Raw genomic sequence first — 17,882 nt, 5'->3', positions numbered from 1 at the left:
TAAGTGGATGTACTTGGAAAATGAAAAAACAAAAATATCTGTTGTGAATATTTCTGTTCTGTTCCTTGTTAAAGAACTGCAAGAAGTACTAAAATATTAAACAGTTGAACATTCTAAAGTTGAGACAAGGTCAAATGAAGTTCAAGTACATTCTAAATTAATCCTGAAATGGCAGTGGAAAGCCCAATGTGGTATGTGATGGTTGGCCAGTCTGCATTTGAATTGTGAATAAAAGTTTATCTAAGCCCGACTTCATTTGTTATTAGTTTTAAACTTACCAAACAACCAACAGTGTAAATTACATTTCACAGAGGCAGCACTTTATTGGCAGCGAGTGGCTAATCGAATGGTAAATGCCATAAAAGTGCATTCGTCTTGTTTGGATTTACAATTCGTTCATAAGAGTCTCTGTCCTCTCGCCTAATGGACGTTTAAATCACTCGGGCTGGAATAGGATCAGTTAATAGCGCGCATTTTCAATGCCAGCTTTGTATTTATGTGGCCCAGACACACACTGCCCTCAAAAATAAATAAATAAAACTAAAAACCATCTTAAATTATTTACGACGGCTCGATTCGCGCCAAGGTGGCAGGTTGATGGGCAGTAAACTCAGTGGCATGTTTGGGGATTTGAGACCATCCATCCATCCGTCCATTTTGGATTTTGTTTAGCGTCACCCGTTGTAGTGTGTCTTCAATGACCATTCTGCTTGTCTGACTGCGCTCTGTTTGAATCTTACAAAGAAGGCATATCACTCTGCCTTTATCAATAGTGCTGTCGGTGCATTTTTTTTAATTTACCAACGACTCTCACGTGCTCCTCCATTTTCACGTTTTATCTCTGCTCGTGAACTTGCCCTCCCATTTACAGGAGGAGCCCATCAGGTTATGCCAAGTACAATGACAACCAATGAGTGTCCACTTCAGGGTGTGACACTGACCATTGCTTTTTACACCCCCAACAACTCAAGCACAAGACCCACACATCAAAATGGATGTCATCATCATAGAGAAACAGTAAAATTAATAGAGATTAAAAATTAGATTGAGATTGAAAAAAAATTACGCTTTAACTCTTGAGTGTAATCAATTGATCGCAATTAATGCACTAATTTGACACCCCTAATATACATAATACATACATAATGAACACGACTCACACTAGAGCTGGACAATGGAAAAATAATGATTATTTTTATTCAGATTGAATAATCAATCAATAAAACAATTATTCATTGATTTCAAAAGTTAAGTAACTGAAGTTTATTTTCGTTTGTGTCTGCTGTGTTCACTTCTCTCTGATACAAAAATAACATGTGAGTTAGGATGGGTTCCACGGGGGAATTTGCGAAGAGTAATCTGCAAAAATGCGGGGTGCGGGGTTCAATGTACGTAAAAGACACATGGACGCTATATCCCATTTTTATGTAGCACACAGGTAACCCATATCTCGAAAGGGCAACGCTGTCGTAAACATTTAGCTGCACTTTCAACATCAGACAGAAAAAAAATCACAGCTAGATCTCGAATACATTATAGCACTTCTTTTTATAGCGTGAGCAGGTTCGATTTTACCACTCTATATACTACATGGTAAAACACGGCGTTAATGTATGTATACCAAATTGTTTATGAACTTGCAGTTAGGTGGTAGATTGTAAGTGAAAAGCGAGACTTTTACTGAGGACAATCTAAAAAGGATTTTTTACTGGAGGAGAACATGACCTTGGCCTTTAACACCAACGTCTGCATCGTCGCTCGTCTCTCGACCTTTGGACACAGACATTAATGACATTTTTTCTCCCGCTAGTACAAGGACATCAGTGTTGATGTGAACGCAGTAATATACGGTGGTGGCAAAAGTAAAGTGGTGCATTGTGGTACGAATGACTCGACTAGATGCTGTCGTTTGATTAGTTTATTTATTCATTTTTGCTTTGATTCGTGAACAACTGATTATGTGCACACAAATGATGGTGCAACACATGTACATAGACAATATAAGAATACTCGTGGGCAGAAATATACTCTTTATCCTCTGTGAAAAATTACAGCTATTACTGCTGCTTACTGACGAGTTGTGACCGGCTCAGGTACTGTATATGTGTATGTCTGTATTAAACTGCCCCAATGTGGCCAAGGCACGCAGTATTTGCACTTTGTTACTTACCACCCACTGGTAATATATCACAATCAACAAAGTCTTATCTGTGCTGGGACATACTGAAGTTGCAAAAACAAATGCTACATTATATTGTTTTCCATAATTTCAGTGCCACGCCATTCCCACAAAGTACTGTATGATATTATTATTTGTGTTGTCAAGCGATTAAAATATTTGATCATAGTTAATCACATTTTTTCATAGTTAACTCGTAGTTAATCGCATATGTTATTTATTGTAAAAAAAAATCCCTTGATTTTTCTGTCGCATTATTTTCTTGAATTTTAATACCCTTAACACGAATAGGAGAATTGATTTTATTATGCAAATCTTTTATTAAAGGGAAGTCAACCCAAACATATTTTTTTCAAGAATACGTTCTATGCAGGTCCACTAGTTGAAACAAGGCATTCTGATAATTATTGCATTTGTGGAATAAGAGTTAATCAACCTGTTTTTAGCCATCACTGGGGGCGGCCATTTTGTCACGTCTGTCGACTGAAAATGACACAGTTGCTCAGAGCTCAGGTAACAACCAATCACAGCTCACCTGTTTTCTTAGACTGAGCTTGGTCATTATTTGAGCCCTCAGGGCATCTGTGACGTCATTTTCAGTTGACAGAAGTGATAAAATGGCCGACCCCTGAGATGGCTAGATTTTGCTAGTTGACTTATATTCCACAAACACAATATTCATCAAAATGCCTTGTTTCAACTAGGGGGCCTGCATAGAACAAATTCTTGAAAATAAATGTTTGGGTTAACTTCCTCTCCAATTGAAAAAAACAAGCATCGGATTCAACTCACACAAACAGCCCCTCAACCCTTTCAAACACACACGCACACACCTACACGCACGCGCACGCATGCACCCACACGCACCTGCGCATGCACACTCCCACACACACACAACCATTTACATTAGTGTTGTTCTGATAGATGTTTATTTCGTCTTGAGAGCGACTTGCTGCTCAAGCGCCGCTTGGATTTATACGAGAGCAGTCATTTTTACGCACGTCACGTGGTGCAACGCTGAGATTGTCCCGTGCGGCTCTCGATCGCGCTGCATGGTTCCTGCTGTTATAAAATACAGCTGCTTTGGAGCAAACGGCATATTATTTTGTATTTATTATTTTTCTAAAATGCCGCAATATTGTTTTGTGAGCATATATTTATATTGTGCTTAAGTATTTATTCCTTTTTGATTTGGTTTGGTACGGCGCCGAAGAAGAAAAGACAGAGAGAGGTGAATTAGAGCGGGGCTGTTCACGTCTGAGTACGAAGACGGAAAAAAAACACAGTCCTGTCGTGTCAGTTCTCTTTAGCAGGGAAGACGCCAGGGGAAATACATAAAGTCAAACCTATATTGTAACCCGCCATACCACGGCCTCCGAAGATAAGGAAGAACAACTTTTAATCGTTACATTACCAACGCGTACGTTGCGACTATCATCGCGGGGCAGGGGAACTCAGCCGTGCATGTGTCATCTGAGCAATTCATCCTCATCATCAATATTTTGAATCAGATGTAACGCTTCCTCTACTCTAAAGCCTTTTTTAAAATATACATGTATAGATATATGGTGACCAGCAGCCTTTATCAATGCAGCCGCTGGTTGCTATTGGAAACCTTAATCACGCGATCAAAAAATTAAATTGACAGCCCTAATTATTATTCTTGAGATGAGACACTTGAATAGTAATGAGTCATTTTGATCAAGGGTTGCTGTTATTGTTTTCCCGGTTGGCGGCTGATACAACAAAGGATTATTATTATTAACGTGCTAAAATGTTCACACTGAGCCTCTCCGTTGCACCACGACAATTCCCCGAAACAGTCAGAAAAAGAAAAAGAACAAAAGCTAAAATAGAAGATTGGAACGGCAAGAAGCGGATTTCTGAGGCCCAGACGTAAACATCATTCCAAATAATAGCAGCGTAGTGACGATTCAAACAGCAGGATGAAAACAAATGCACCCGAGTGGCCCATGTTGAGGGTTAGCAGTTGCTAGTTTTGAACAGCTCTGGAAACTCATTCCAATGGACGCTAGTTATGTGAACGTGACGTTTTGACTTTTTTGGGTCTCTGGGGTGCCTGCCCCCCACTCCATCAAGTGTGAAATATAACAACCAAGTCAATCTTTTGTGAGCTGCCCATTTATGAAAACATTTGTGACATCACAATTGGGTTTATTTACATAAAACCGCCCCCACAGAGTTCTACGTCATTGACTTGGAAGCTAGGCGAGGCACAGTTACGCCACTTTCAAGAGACGGCGTGACTGCATTTTTTGAAGCATCAAAAGATAAGCAGAGTTGTATTCAGTTTTGTTGGCAGTATAGATAAAGTAAATTTGTTGACACTAGCTTGAGCTGATTACCGGTTTGACGCGGTTTGAAAAAGTCAGGTTTCAACCACAGTTAATACTTTCTGATACTGGTAATCACCTCCTCTTTTCATTTTTGAGGGGACGTCTAAGCAGGGCAAAATATGATTGGCTGTTTGCAGAGTTGAGTAAAGGATTTGCCACCAATTAACTTGTTTTTCTCCTTGGTGAGGGGAGAGCAGTTTCCCACAGAGGGGAAAGTGGGTGGGAGCAAGACGAAAGAGACACTGCAAACACAGATGCCTTTTTGTGCTGTAGATTAATAGTGTAATTATGTATTATGTGTAATTAGTGTATTTTTTTAATTTAATTTTTTAATTTTAAATTAATTAAAATAATTTAAATCAATTAATTTGAAAAAAATCTATTTTATTAAAAAGTGGCGCCAGCGGGTACTTGTTAGCCCCAAGGTCAACATGAGTAGCCCATGGGTCTGTTCTAAAAATAGCTCACCAGTGATCCAACACTGAGTTACTAAGTAAAGTTATAACAGAAGGTTAACATGTATTTATTTATCTACTTATTTAAACTTAACATGAAATGACATAACATGAGTTATCACTTAGAGTTATCATTTCATACCGTGATAACGCAATATTTTTGCACACTGTTACTATACCGTCTGAATGTAATATCGGCCCATGCCTGGCACAATGTCCTGGTTGGGTATTTATTCTTGCCGACACATGCACGGATCCGCACACAGATATATGAAATGTAGTGCTAGAAGTGCTGCCTCCATGGGTGAAAATGCTTTCATTGTTTTAACTGGCACTCTATGCTCCTAGAGGACTAAACGAGACCACGCTTTGTGACAAAACAGTTGTCTCTAAAATGCTTTGATAGTCTTGAGATTTTCTTGTACCATGCAAAGATTCATGACAACCTGAGCCGGATATAGTGAAGCAGCCCCAGAACAAAACCAAATCTTCTTCATGTTTCATAGCAAGCAAAGTATTCTTGTCTTAAATTTCAACAGTCTCATACGTTAGCATCAGGTCAGTCATTAAACGTTTTCAAGCTGCATTCTTACCAAACGTCGTCTCTCCTCTTCCACCGTGTTGAGCAGTTTGGAGAACTCCTTGAAGGACTGGGCTGAAATAGAATTAAGAAGAAACTTTGAACACAAACATCACCGGGAGTTTACAGATGCAACGGCGTTAGTTGAACAAGAGGCTACAACGCTGTGTGCAGTGTGTCGTGGCGGTGTCGTTAAACGTCAGATGTTCCCGGCTCACCGCAAGCATCAGAGCGCGGCCCTAAAATCTTTATGGAACTGCAGCCTCTGAGCCTTTGCCACGGCATATTTTAGAATGCAATAAAGTCATGCAGCTGTCCGAAGACGAGCAGTAAAATAAACAAACAAAAATGCAATACTTGAAATTGAGCGAAGTCCATTGATTACATCGCTTTTTTTTATTTAACTCCCCTGCTGGGTGCTTTTGACGACACACTACAGCCAACTGGAAGTTGATGCTGTTAAGATACGCCGGCGCCACTTGCAGCTTATATTACAAGCTGCAAGGTCGGATGAGGCAAGCCTCTTGGTCAGCCCTTGTGGCCGCCCCGCCCTGCTTGCCAACTTGCCACTGACACCATTACCAGGGAGCTATGTATCATTGTAGACACGTTGCCCCATTTACACGGCAACGCCTTAAAATGAAGCAAGCAATGATTTTTGCTCATCCGGCCTCCCATTAAATACACCGGCACCTTTATCAGGCACACAAAAGCTCTCAGGGAGCCACTGATGACAATCCAAAGACAACCAATAGGAGTCAAGGGTGGTTACGATGTGTATATCACTCAGTGGCAGATGAACAAAAGATAAGTGCAGACAACCTTGAAAAAGAAGCCATACGTACTGCATGTGACTGCATACTTAAAAGAGACATATTATGTCAAGTCTTCACAATTAAAAAAAGTTCCTTGTGTCTTAATAATAATATATATGACATTCTCAGGCCAAAATACAGCGATTCTTTCAGCCCCCATAATTTTGAAGTCTAAAATTCAGCTATTTATATATTTTTTTCTGTGGAACGGAACATATCCTGTTTTTTTTGCTGAAAAGCTCACTTTATTTGCATAATTTTTCATTTTTGTGCAATTTCTGTATTGACCTAAAATGTCACACTATGCCGCCAAAATCCTGGATAAGAGGAAAGTAGTAATTGATGTCAAGTGAGTATTTTAAAAGAAGTACATCTCAACTGTTCTCGGATCTCTAAACGTTGGAGAGGTGTTAAGTTTAGCCCGGGTAGCCCAGCGGAAGTTACAGAGCTTTCGTAATCAACTCATCAGAATTTATTTTTAAGGGTAATGTTGGAAGATTAGTTTGAAGTACAGGAAGTCCTCAAATTTTTGTTTATTTCTTACTTTTACTTTCTGTTTACTTCTTCAATTCACAACCAAAGTAGAGAAGGAAATGGTCGACTTTGATTGGCTGCTGTCACACACATCTTTGCCCCATCTGATCAAGTAAATGTGCTCACAGCACACAGCTAGTCACAGTAAAATCACCATTCTTGATCATTCTTGACCCAGCCCTATGTATATTGCCATTTGCAGGGTAACCGATGGGCTGGGGTTATTAGGGACCACTGCTATAAGAGACACAACAAATTTCCCACAGCATGAATGGACACGTACCCTATAGAGACATTTTGTGCAAGAGGAAGTGTAACTCATTTTAGCGGGATGATAGGGATTTAAAGCTCGCTTCAGACGCAGAGGCTCTGGGATCGACTTTTCAGGAGAAGGGCATGGAACTTCTCACATTAAAAAACAAAACTCAGTCATCGCATTAATCCTTTGGTGGTATCGATTTGCTGGAGAATGTGAATGTCACGGAGCCAAATCGATGGAAGGTCAGGCGAACCCACGTAGTGGCGGGTGCACAGGGTTCTGGCGTGATGCGTTAGAAGTAGGGAGCATCAAAGAGAGGCCAGCCACCAGAGTTCCCCAGTGGCAGTCGAGGGACTTGAATGGTCGGGCTCAACCGCACTGATGACTAGATTGATTTCCACAGGGTGTTTCAAAAAGTAATCATGGCCTAAACTACAACCCCCCCCCCCCCCCCCCTTTGTGGTGGTGAGGCAGTTATTGTATGTTCCCAGTGTTATATGGGCCAAAGAATTAGCTACGTCTGCTCAATTTACAGGTGCTCTTCAGTGTACAACAGACTTCTGTTCCTACGGTAGGAATATAGGCTGAATTTGTCGGAAATGTTATGTAGTATTTCCCCAAACGATGCTAGCACACTATTAAACTCATCTATCTCGCGAGCTACCTACATGCCTATGATCTTTCTTTTGATCCATCTATGGTATGATACGCTACCGATCTAACTACAGTATCTAACTATATACCTATCTATGGTACCAATCTATGGTATTTATCTATGGCATCTATCTATCTATCTATCCATCTATCCATCTACCCATCCCTCTATCCATCCACCTATCCATCCATCAAGACCTACCTACGGTATGTTATGCAACTGATCTACTGTAGCTATGGTATTGATTTATCTATTTATCTATTGTATTTATCTATCCATCTATCTATGGCACAGGTGTCAAACTCAAGGCCCAGGGGCCAGATTCGGCCTGTAATAATGTTTTGAAAAGTACAGCGGTAGCTGAGCATGTGCCCCCTGGTAAGTTAAAAAAGAGTAGACCTGTTTCAGCTATCTCCACAAACCTGATTGGACACCAAAATTAATGGGAAAGTCAGCAATTTGGTCCGAAGCAGCCATTTTGGGAGTGAATTCCACAGCTGTACTTCGGCAAACTCGACCAAATCCGCCCAAATGGGAGGAAGGTATCCTAAACAGATGGGCGATGCTGAATTTAATTGTCATTGTTTTTTTTGTTTTTTTCTTTCTTTTTTAGGTACTTACTGAAGTTGCTTCTTGGCAATGGCATTCAAGCCAAAGGTGAGGAATTGACCTGGAATTATAGTTGGGTCTTGCCGGTTGTACGAGCTCCACTAAGTTATCCTTGTGAAGGCAGAATTCTTAATCGAGCTCTTGTATTGGACCTCATTATAATGAGTAAAAAAAAAAAAAAAAAATGAGCCCATTGTCAACGTGAAATCTTTCTGCGTGGGCAAATGTAATTGGTCTCGAGTAAAAAGCTGCCTATCACGCAGCCTTCGCGGCAACGATTTGCTTTGCAGTTCAGTCTAACGGCTTGTCGAGGAGGTCGATGGTCACTCTATCCTTGCAGATGGACATTAATTCCGCACAGAGCCAAGATTTCAAACTGAGGATAATGTGCAATGCAATAAAGACAGAAAAAAATAGGGAGAGAAATCCAGACTGTCAGATTTCTGCACAGATGCTTTCATATTCCTGCTTGAGGCTCAACAGTTCAGATCATTAATCTCTGACACTGGTCAGACAATTAGTCCCCTTGATCTTCTACAGAGGAAGCCTCATAAGGCAATCAATTATACATGCAGCAAAGAATTAGACCCTGTCTGAGGGCTACACACTGAGTTCACCACGGAACGATTCGCATTAGAGATGTACATAAAAGAATAGATAATCGATTAATTGGTGCCTAAGAATCATTGACATCAAGAACATGGAAACACAGTTCAGAACATTCCGAGGGTGATTCTCTCATCATCTTTCAAAAGAACAGTTACATTGCAGTCAATAATGGAAATTGAGTCAAATGGCCATGGGGGTTATATTTTTGGCATGGTAATCAAGACAGCTGGGTCATTCCATCTAAAATCAAGATTTTTTTCCTTCACCTCTGATATTTTCTTCAAAATTTTAGATGAGTAAAGGTTTTGAATCAGTACTTATTTTACACAAGTACACCTCTTGTATTGAATTGTACCTACCGTAACAAAAAAAAAAAGAAAAACATCCTCACTACGGTGAGAAATGTGCACCTGGAGTACCAGAAAACGTCAGGCTGAACTCACCAATGTTCACCTCATCATCGGTCTCAGCATCGCCGAGGCACTCGAACTGGAACTCCTGCAGCGACTGGGAGAACTTCTGGACGGCGGCAGAAAGATCTGACCAACGAGAGAGCAGAAAAGCTGACAAATCAGGAAACTGAATACCAATTTTGCCAGTTTAGTACTACATCTGCTTGTTACCTTAGCCACGAAAATGTTCACTTTTTATTGCTCTTAGACCATGAACATTTCATTAACCATTGATTTGGATATACATTTTTTTTTCACCAAAATCCTGATAATACTGGTAATTTTGTTTACTATAATCCTGATGTAAAATGTTTAAATTTGATCTCTGTTTGCTATGAAGTTTCTCTTATGACATTTGACACTTCAGAGTATTGTGTTTACTCCCTTAGGTTTTCATTCACAGCCTTCATTAGTGAGTCGCGGCGGAGGAAATTATTTCAAACTGTGTGACTATCTTTAGCATGCTGGAACATCTTTGCTAATTAAACGAATGAAAGTGCTACAATGTGACAGAATTTTACACTTTCTATAATATGGCAAAACGTTGCTTCTAAAAGAAAGTGACAGATTAATGCTGTGCATACTGTATGCAGTACCATTCCTGCAGTTAGTGCAGTAGGCTATATAATGAGATCCAGTGAACTGTGACGTAAGCCAAACCTGTCTAGAAATCTGAATGTGCTATAGCATATCTAACCAAACCTCCATGAGTAAATTAGCCAGAATTACAGTCAATATGTGTATAAAAACACATTAAGGCCATACATTTTAAACCATCAAAGGAAAAACTGAAAGTCAGTAAGTATGTCGGTAACTGAGTAACCCAAAATGTATTTACGGCACTGTACAAACATTACGGGTCGTACGGACTTAACCTTGAAACATTGTATGTCAAACTATTGAGCCACTGGGTTACCTTGTATCTTGTTTAGTTTTCCTTCTGGATTACAAAATTTTGACAATTATGTAGAGTGGACCTAGTATTGAGACTACTGGAACACCACTAGTTTTATAACACCAGAAAATCAGACAAAGCTACCTTTAATTAAATAGTATTAATAATGAATATTCAATCTATGTGAAGATACTGCTCATGCTAATGATTTATAACAATAATCATCATCAATGATTAAACAAGGTAGAAAACCATTCAGCAACTCTTAATTTTATAAATCTCTACAAGCTTTTGCAATTTCAAATGGTCACTTCTACTCACCCAGGATATCACAGTGGCTACGTTTACATGGACAAAATTCCCAATCAGAGTTTGGATTAAAATTATGATCAGATACACTGTTTCGGAACAAATTATTTTGACATGCGCATATTGACCAAATATACTGGAAGTAGTAGAAGAAGATGAAGCCGTAGTGACCTCCGTGTCAACAAAACATGGCTCGGTCCATTTATACATTAAACGTTAGCGTAATTTTGCATATTTTTCCGGTTTGCGCTGTTACGTCGAGTTAATACTTCCTAATGGAGCTGCACATGTACCAGTTCAGTCTCGCATCCGCCATGTCTTTTGTTCACTCTGCTTCTACTAGATTGCGGGAATAACAGAAACGCATACAGTATACTGACGTCAAGGACATGCGCAGTAAACACTGTTTGTTCCGTAATTTGTGAATAAGTGTTTTCATGTGCACCGATCGGATTAATAATCGACATAAACTACTTCTCTTCTTCAGAATAAAATCTTCATCGAATGGGCTTGATCCGGTTGGAATATTCAGAATGGGGTGTGTACGTGAAGCATTTTTATTCCAATCAGACATTTAATCTGATTAATAAATGTGTCCATGTAAACGCAGCCAATGTAACATTCTGGTGACCTATTTTCAGAACAGGCCCACAGATTACTCATGTGGTCCTTGTGAGCTACCTGGTGGCCAAAGCCGCAATATTAGTGACCCCTGATGTAGCACATACTGTAAAATAATGTGAACTGAGTAGCAAGCCTTGTGGAACGCCACCATCTACAGTGGAACCTCGGTTTATGACGCAGTTCTATTCCTACGGTTACAAAGTAACCGAAATTTGTTTGTACAGTAAATCACGACCGGGCTCGATCGAACCCAATCCTCCTGAAACCGAGTGTGCCTTCATCTGCTGCTAGACGACGTAATCACACACACATTTAAATCGGAGGTCTGACCATCAGAAACTGAGGACCCTCTGCACAAAATTTTGCCTTTGAGAATTTCTCAAAGAACTGAATAAAATAGATTCATAAACTGCATAAATATGTTTCAACGTTGTTACATGATATAGTTGTGCGCTACTCAGCCAGACATTAGATTGAAAGCCTCTTGTGAGGCATCTATATTATAGTGAACGATGACCGCCTGCAAATGCTGCAGAGGCCGCCCTGAGTGCCATTGAGAGCAACGTTTCCAGAAGATGTATTACGCCTCCGAAACGCTCCCCACTTTGTCTGTTAGGCTGCAGATTTTGCAATCAATACCTTGCCAGCAGTCTAAACGCGCTCGCAGGGCCATCAATAATGGCTGATCTCTGACTTCTGACATTCAGGCAGGCGTAAACCTTAGAAACACACAAAGTCATGTTCTGTATGTTGCTTGCCTTGTTTCTGAAAAGCTACCAAATATTGAAAAAAAAACCAACAACAACAGTACACGTTGCCGACACATCTAAAATAATCTTTTTAGAAGGCATGGCTACAAAAGATTTAGGTCTACTTTGTAGAGCATCCTTAAGCGATTATTTCTGAGATAAATTAGCATTTTCTTAATTCCCAACATATTCGTTGTTTTCTATCCATAAATTCACCAAGTCAATTTTTTGTTTTCGGAAACGCTGGCCACTCATTCTCTAATATTACTGTATGTACTTGGGTGTGTAAAAGTGGGTAAGGGAGAATAAGTTTAACTGCTTTATGGTCTAGCCTCAAATAAACTGCAGCTCAGGCTCTGGTTAACAGTCATAACAAGCATGCTTTTAGCACTGTCAAATATGTTACCTCATTTGAAATCTCTTCAAACCAATGTAAAAATCAGTTCAGCGTGAACAAAAAAAAAACTGCTAAAAACTAGAACAAAATTTTGTACATATAGAGGGCTTGTCTAATTAAAGGAGTTTTTAAGAAGGATTTAATCAAGCAAGAATTTGCAAGAATTTCTCAGGAGCAGTTCAGCTTCAACATATGCACAATAGCTAGCTTCTCTCATTCTGAATCAAACAGCGGATAGCGAGCGGTGCTGTTTCTGACTAACTGAAATATTTCCTAGTTCGAAAAAAAAGTAAGAAGAAGCTACAATTTAATGTAACAAAAATGAGGAATGGTAGGTGGTGGGTTGGGCTCTGGAGTCTGCAGACTCGGGTAAATTAGTGGACCCCAGAGGTCGAAGCAAACACGGTGAAGCAGCATTTAGCTGTTATGCTGCACACAAAAATGGAATGAGCTGCCAACAGAAAATCAGCCATTCTTTTTTTTCCCACATGCCTATGATTGAGGTTTTTTAAGCACTTTTAAAATATATTTTTTATATATTTTTCTTGCACTGTATGTTGTCGTAATTTTTTTAAGCTATATTTTATTTATGTACTTTGTTTTTAAATGACTTTAGTTCTTTTGTTTTCAGATGCTTATAGATATTGTACGTTTGATTGTGTAAAGCAAAATGACTTACTTTGTGTATGAAATTAACTAGAGTGGTCCCTCGTTTATCGCGAGGGTTATGTTCCAAAAGTATCCTGTCATAGGTGAAATCCGCAAAGTAGCAAACTTTTTTTCTTTTAAGGCTGTAGTGTAAACCTCTCCATTATACAATACAATACAATACTACTTTATTTATATATCACATTTCATAACAGCTACAGCTGTAACAACCCACTGTGGGATCAATAAAGGCCTTCTTATCTTATCTTAACAAAGCACTTTACATTACATCAACAAAACAGCAATAATAAGTGAAAGCAATAAATGAAAACACAAAATACTATATACAATGGACACCAGAAAACAGCAGAGAACCGTCAGTCTCACGTCTTTATCATTATTATTATTATTATTATTATTATTATTATTATTGTTATTGTTGTTCTAGTTATTAATATTTTATAACGAAATCAATGTAAAAAATATTTTGAAAATCTAGGGAGGAAAAAAAAGGATTAAACTTTGTCTCCTGGCCTTTTTTTAAATTTTCGTTTCTTAATATTAAAAACATTGTCATGTTATATTTTTTGATGATTAAACATTAGACACAAAGCTCAAAGTTTAGTGAAAACTCACGAGTTTGCTAACCCTGAAAAGAGGGAAACTGACTTTTCCGTTTCAAGAAGTGAGTTAACTCAAACCATAAAAAGGGGGGTAACTCTTGCCGGTTTTAGAGAGGGAGGTAAATTAAACTCGCTCAGCACGTGACAGTCATCATCTACATACACTGAAATAAGTTTCTGTTGAATATTTACTCAATTTTATTTCTTTAACGCGTTTGCATTAAATATAATCAGCTGAATCTAGATTTATTTTTAAGTAGACATATAGCATACATCTACTTAAAAAAATTTATCTGGCTCCAGTTTATTTTATTTTGTGCAACCACCTGACGAAATATAATTGAGTAAATTAAACGATCAATTTTTTCAGTGTACCCCTCATGAGATCATGTTGAGGTTTTAACTGTTTGAACAATTTATTATATTTCATCAGCTGTTAAGTGCCTTTCTCCCTCGCCAGATTGTAAATTAATAGGCGAAGCAAGCAGTTTTCCTCTGTTCTATTATTGTGATTGCAAAGGACGTGAAACTTCCCCAGATATAGACCCGCAAAGCTTCTAACCGACATTGAAGCTAAGTTTTAGGGAGCTGACTCGCAAAAGGACTAGACACCAGCACAGGGCAAACAACACTAGGTACTCCGACATAGTGATACACGCCGGCTCCAATGATACTACGATGAGGCAATCAGAGATTACAATTAAAAACATAACTAGAACTTGTGATCTCGCTAGAAAGATGAGTCGGCATCGAGTAATTGTCTCTGGCCCCTTGCCTGCGAGAGGCAATGATGAGAGGTTTAGCAGATTATTCTCGCTTAACCGGTGGCTGGCTAGCTTTTGTAGAGAGCAGGGACTGCAGTTTGTAGATAATTGGCCTTCTTTCTGGGGCCGACCTGACTTGTTTAAGGTGGACGGGCTTCACCCTAACTGGGAAGGCGCCGTCACTCTTTCTAGAAATATAGATTACTGTTTGAGCCTTCCATGACAGTTCACATCAAAGCAGGTCGGGTTACAGGCGATTAGCGAGCCTGTAATAACGGGTATGGAGTCTGCAAGGCCAGAGTTAACTAGCGCTATGCTAGACCCAGACAATACACATACTTTTTTTATTTAGATTAGAGCCGTACACACCACATATTGCTGCATCACGTAGTGATATTGTTTCTACTGAGGTGGTGCAATATGATAATAATAGTACTCGAGAGCCGATAAATAACTACCATATTCCGACAGTCGGACCCTCCCGCTGTGCTTATAGTTGTTCGAGCCACAATACAGGATCCAGGGAACGCAATCTTATTAATATTATGATTAGGGATCCTGTTATGGGCAATTATCCGGATAAACCTATTTTACTGAAACTCGGTCTGTAATATTAGATCACTCTCTTCGAAAGCCCTGTTAGTTAATGACCTCATAAGAGACAATAATCTTAACATGATTGGGCTTTGCGAGACCTAGTTAAAACCTGATAATATTTTACCGCTAAATGAGGCCTCACCTCCAAACTTCGTTAGTTCACATGTTGCACGCCCTCATAAGAAAGGTGGGGGTGTAGCCCTTATTTATGAATCTGATTTCAAACTTAGGCCGCATTCTAGCGACGCCTTTAAAACATTTGAAGTGCTCATTATGCTATCTATGGCATCATTGCCGTTTTTTCTCACAGTTAACTACCGTCCCGCCGGCTCGTACGCTGGATTTTCAGATGAGTTCTCCGAGTTTTTGGCTGATTTGGTAAATCATGCAGATAATATAGTGATTATGGGTGACTTTAACATTCATATGAATCTCCCGACGGAACCACTTACAGCGGCATTTCAGACAATAATTGATAGTTTTGATTTCACACAGATAATTGACGAAGCGACGCATCGAAATGGTAATACTTTAGATTTGGTACTTACCCGAGGTTCAGCATTCTCAAATGTAATGCTATTACCGTATACTAATGTTATGTCTGACCATTACTTTATAAAATTTGAAGTGCTGGCTCATTACCATCGTCCTGACCACAATCAAAGCTTTAGCAGCCGAAATATTAGTTAGTAGGTAGGCTAATTGCTGTAATTTAGAGACGTGCCTTGCCGAGATTAAACAATGGATGTGTCTCAATTTTTTGCTTTTTAACGCTGATAAAACCGACATGTTGATTATAGGCCCTGCTCTTCATCGGCACCTTTTTAAGAACACCACTCTGAGGCTCGATAAATGTGCTATTACCCAAAGTGAGTCAACAAAAAAATCTTGGTCTTATAGTCGACCCAACTCTGTCTTTTCAAATGCACATTAAGAATATTACTAGAATCCCAGTCCACTTGAGATGCGATTTCAAGGTTTTGCTACTTACCTACAAAATACTGCACGGTTTAGCACCTTCCTATCTCGTCGACTTAGTGATACCATATGGTCCTACAAAAGGCCGGCCTTTTAGTGATCCCGAGAGCCAAAAAGAAGTTCGCAGGCTCTAGAGCGTTTTCTATTTGGCCACCGATGCTTTGGAATGCCCTACCCACTGATATTAGAGGCACTACCTCAGTAGAAATGTTGAAAACACGACTTAATACTTATTTGTAAGATTCTGCATTTAGTTTAACTGTTTTTTTTGCCTTTTTACAGCCGCTTCTATTTCTTTTCTGCCCCCTTTTCCCAGGCTGGGGAATTAGGTGATGACGAGCGAATTGGAGGTTGCTGTTTCGATCCAACAGCAACTGACTGCTACAAGATCGGAGGCTGACCACATCCTCGGAGGTGCTGCTATGGAGATTTCTACATTGACCATTGGGCCCCTGCTCACTTCACAGATGTCATCTTCCTCCATCACTTCATTTGATTAACTTTCACATCACTCTAACAAACACTGTATAGTACTATAATGTGTGTTCAATGTTGCCCACTCGGCATCCATTGCAGCCTGATCATCCTGGGAGGGGGATTCCCCCATCTGTGGCCCCTTCTCAAGGTTTCTCACTTTTCCCCAGATGGGTTTTTTTGAGTTTTTCCTTGCCCTCCTGGGGGTTAAGATCAGGGGATTTCGTGTATATGATCTGGTGCATATGTGAAGTCCTTTGAGACTTTCCTGTGATTAAGGGCTATATGAATAAAGTTGACTTGACTTGGTGACTCATCAAATCAGGGCTCCGTTCATGCTGTCTTTTCATAGTTGTGGTGTACCCGCTTAACTCCAAGTTAAGGTACTCCAAGTTGAGTAAACTGATTCAAATCAGCTGTTCTGGAACTGGAAACTCAGAGTTTCCCATCTCAGAGTAGATCAACTCAGACTTCAGGATTAGTCTCAGTTTGATGAACCTGCTCTGTGAAAATGACCCCAGGTCACACTGACCAATGAACATTGTTAATAAATGATCACAACAGGAAGTTAAAGTCCCAAACACCAGTTGAAGAAAAAAACATTTTCATACAAATAATGATGACAATTTTTTAAAATAACGGTTTTAATTTTAATTAACATCATACGAAGTTGTAAACATAAAGTATCGATTTTAACTTGCGCGTATCTCACGCTCCCTCCTCCCTCTGTCCTGGCTCAGCTCCGGTGTAGCGTTTTTTTTTTTTTTCCTACTCTCCTTTGCCGAGAGAAAAATATAGTTACCGGTATAGGTAGTTGTGGCCTCTTTTTTCTCTTTTTGGTGAGAAGAAACTGACATGTCACCTTCTATTAGATTTGAAAACTGTAAGAATGAAATATGAAAGGTCCCGGGTAATTGTAAGTTCATCCTCCTGTCTTTATTTAGACTTACTGTATGTCCTCTTCTTCCTCACTAAATTAAATTTAGTAAGCCAAACGCATTCTGTGCGAGGAAATGACACGGAGGAGATTTATTCAAATTGATCTACAGTACTTTAGCCAATCGGAATGCAGAATAAATTGTGGGGTTTGTACGCTGTAAAAAAAAACGGCATGAATTGCACTGTAAAAAATACAGGCAGTCAATTAGGACACAGTACAGGTTTGTACGCTGTAAAAAACAGCATACAAAATAGCACTCTAAAAAAAATCTGCAATGTGAGCCCGCGAAATATGAATCGCGATATAGGGAGGGACCCCTGTACATACTGTAAATAAGGATACCTTGATAAGTGTGATGCTATTGAGTGGTACAAATGTTC

The 17,882-nt window shown here is 39.4% G+C and overlaps 1 protein-coding gene across 4 annotated transcripts in view; it reads right to left on the bottom strand.

The window, feature by feature from the left end:
• arhgap42b (Rho GTPase activating protein 42b) overlaps positions 1-17,882 on the bottom strand; it is a 97,323-nt gene that overhangs the window by 64,676 nt on the left and 14,765 nt on the right. For all 4 annotated transcript variants that reach the window (XM_086034968.1, XM_086034969.1, XM_086034970.1 and 1 more), the window contains exons 2-3: positions 9,496-9,591; positions 5,585-5,646 (exon numbers count right to left, since the gene is read on the bottom strand). In XM_086034968.1, coding sequence (XP_085891094.1) covers positions 5,585-5,646; positions 9,496-9,591 — 158 coding nt within the window. The remainder of the gene's footprint in view (positions 1-5,584; positions 5,647-9,495; positions 9,592-17,882) is intronic.

The sequence above is a fragment of the Filicampus tigris genome, chromosome 7 (assembly GCF_054856515.1).
Source record: "Filicampus tigris isolate MCC_2025a chromosome 7, RoL_Ftig_1.0, whole genome shotgun sequence".
In the NCBI taxonomy this organism is placed as follows: domain Eukaryota; kingdom Metazoa; phylum Chordata; class Actinopteri; order Syngnathiformes; family Syngnathidae; genus Filicampus; species Filicampus tigris.
The sequence above is the reverse complement of the archived record's forward strand: the minus strand, read 5'-3'. Positions and strand labels throughout refer to the sequence as shown.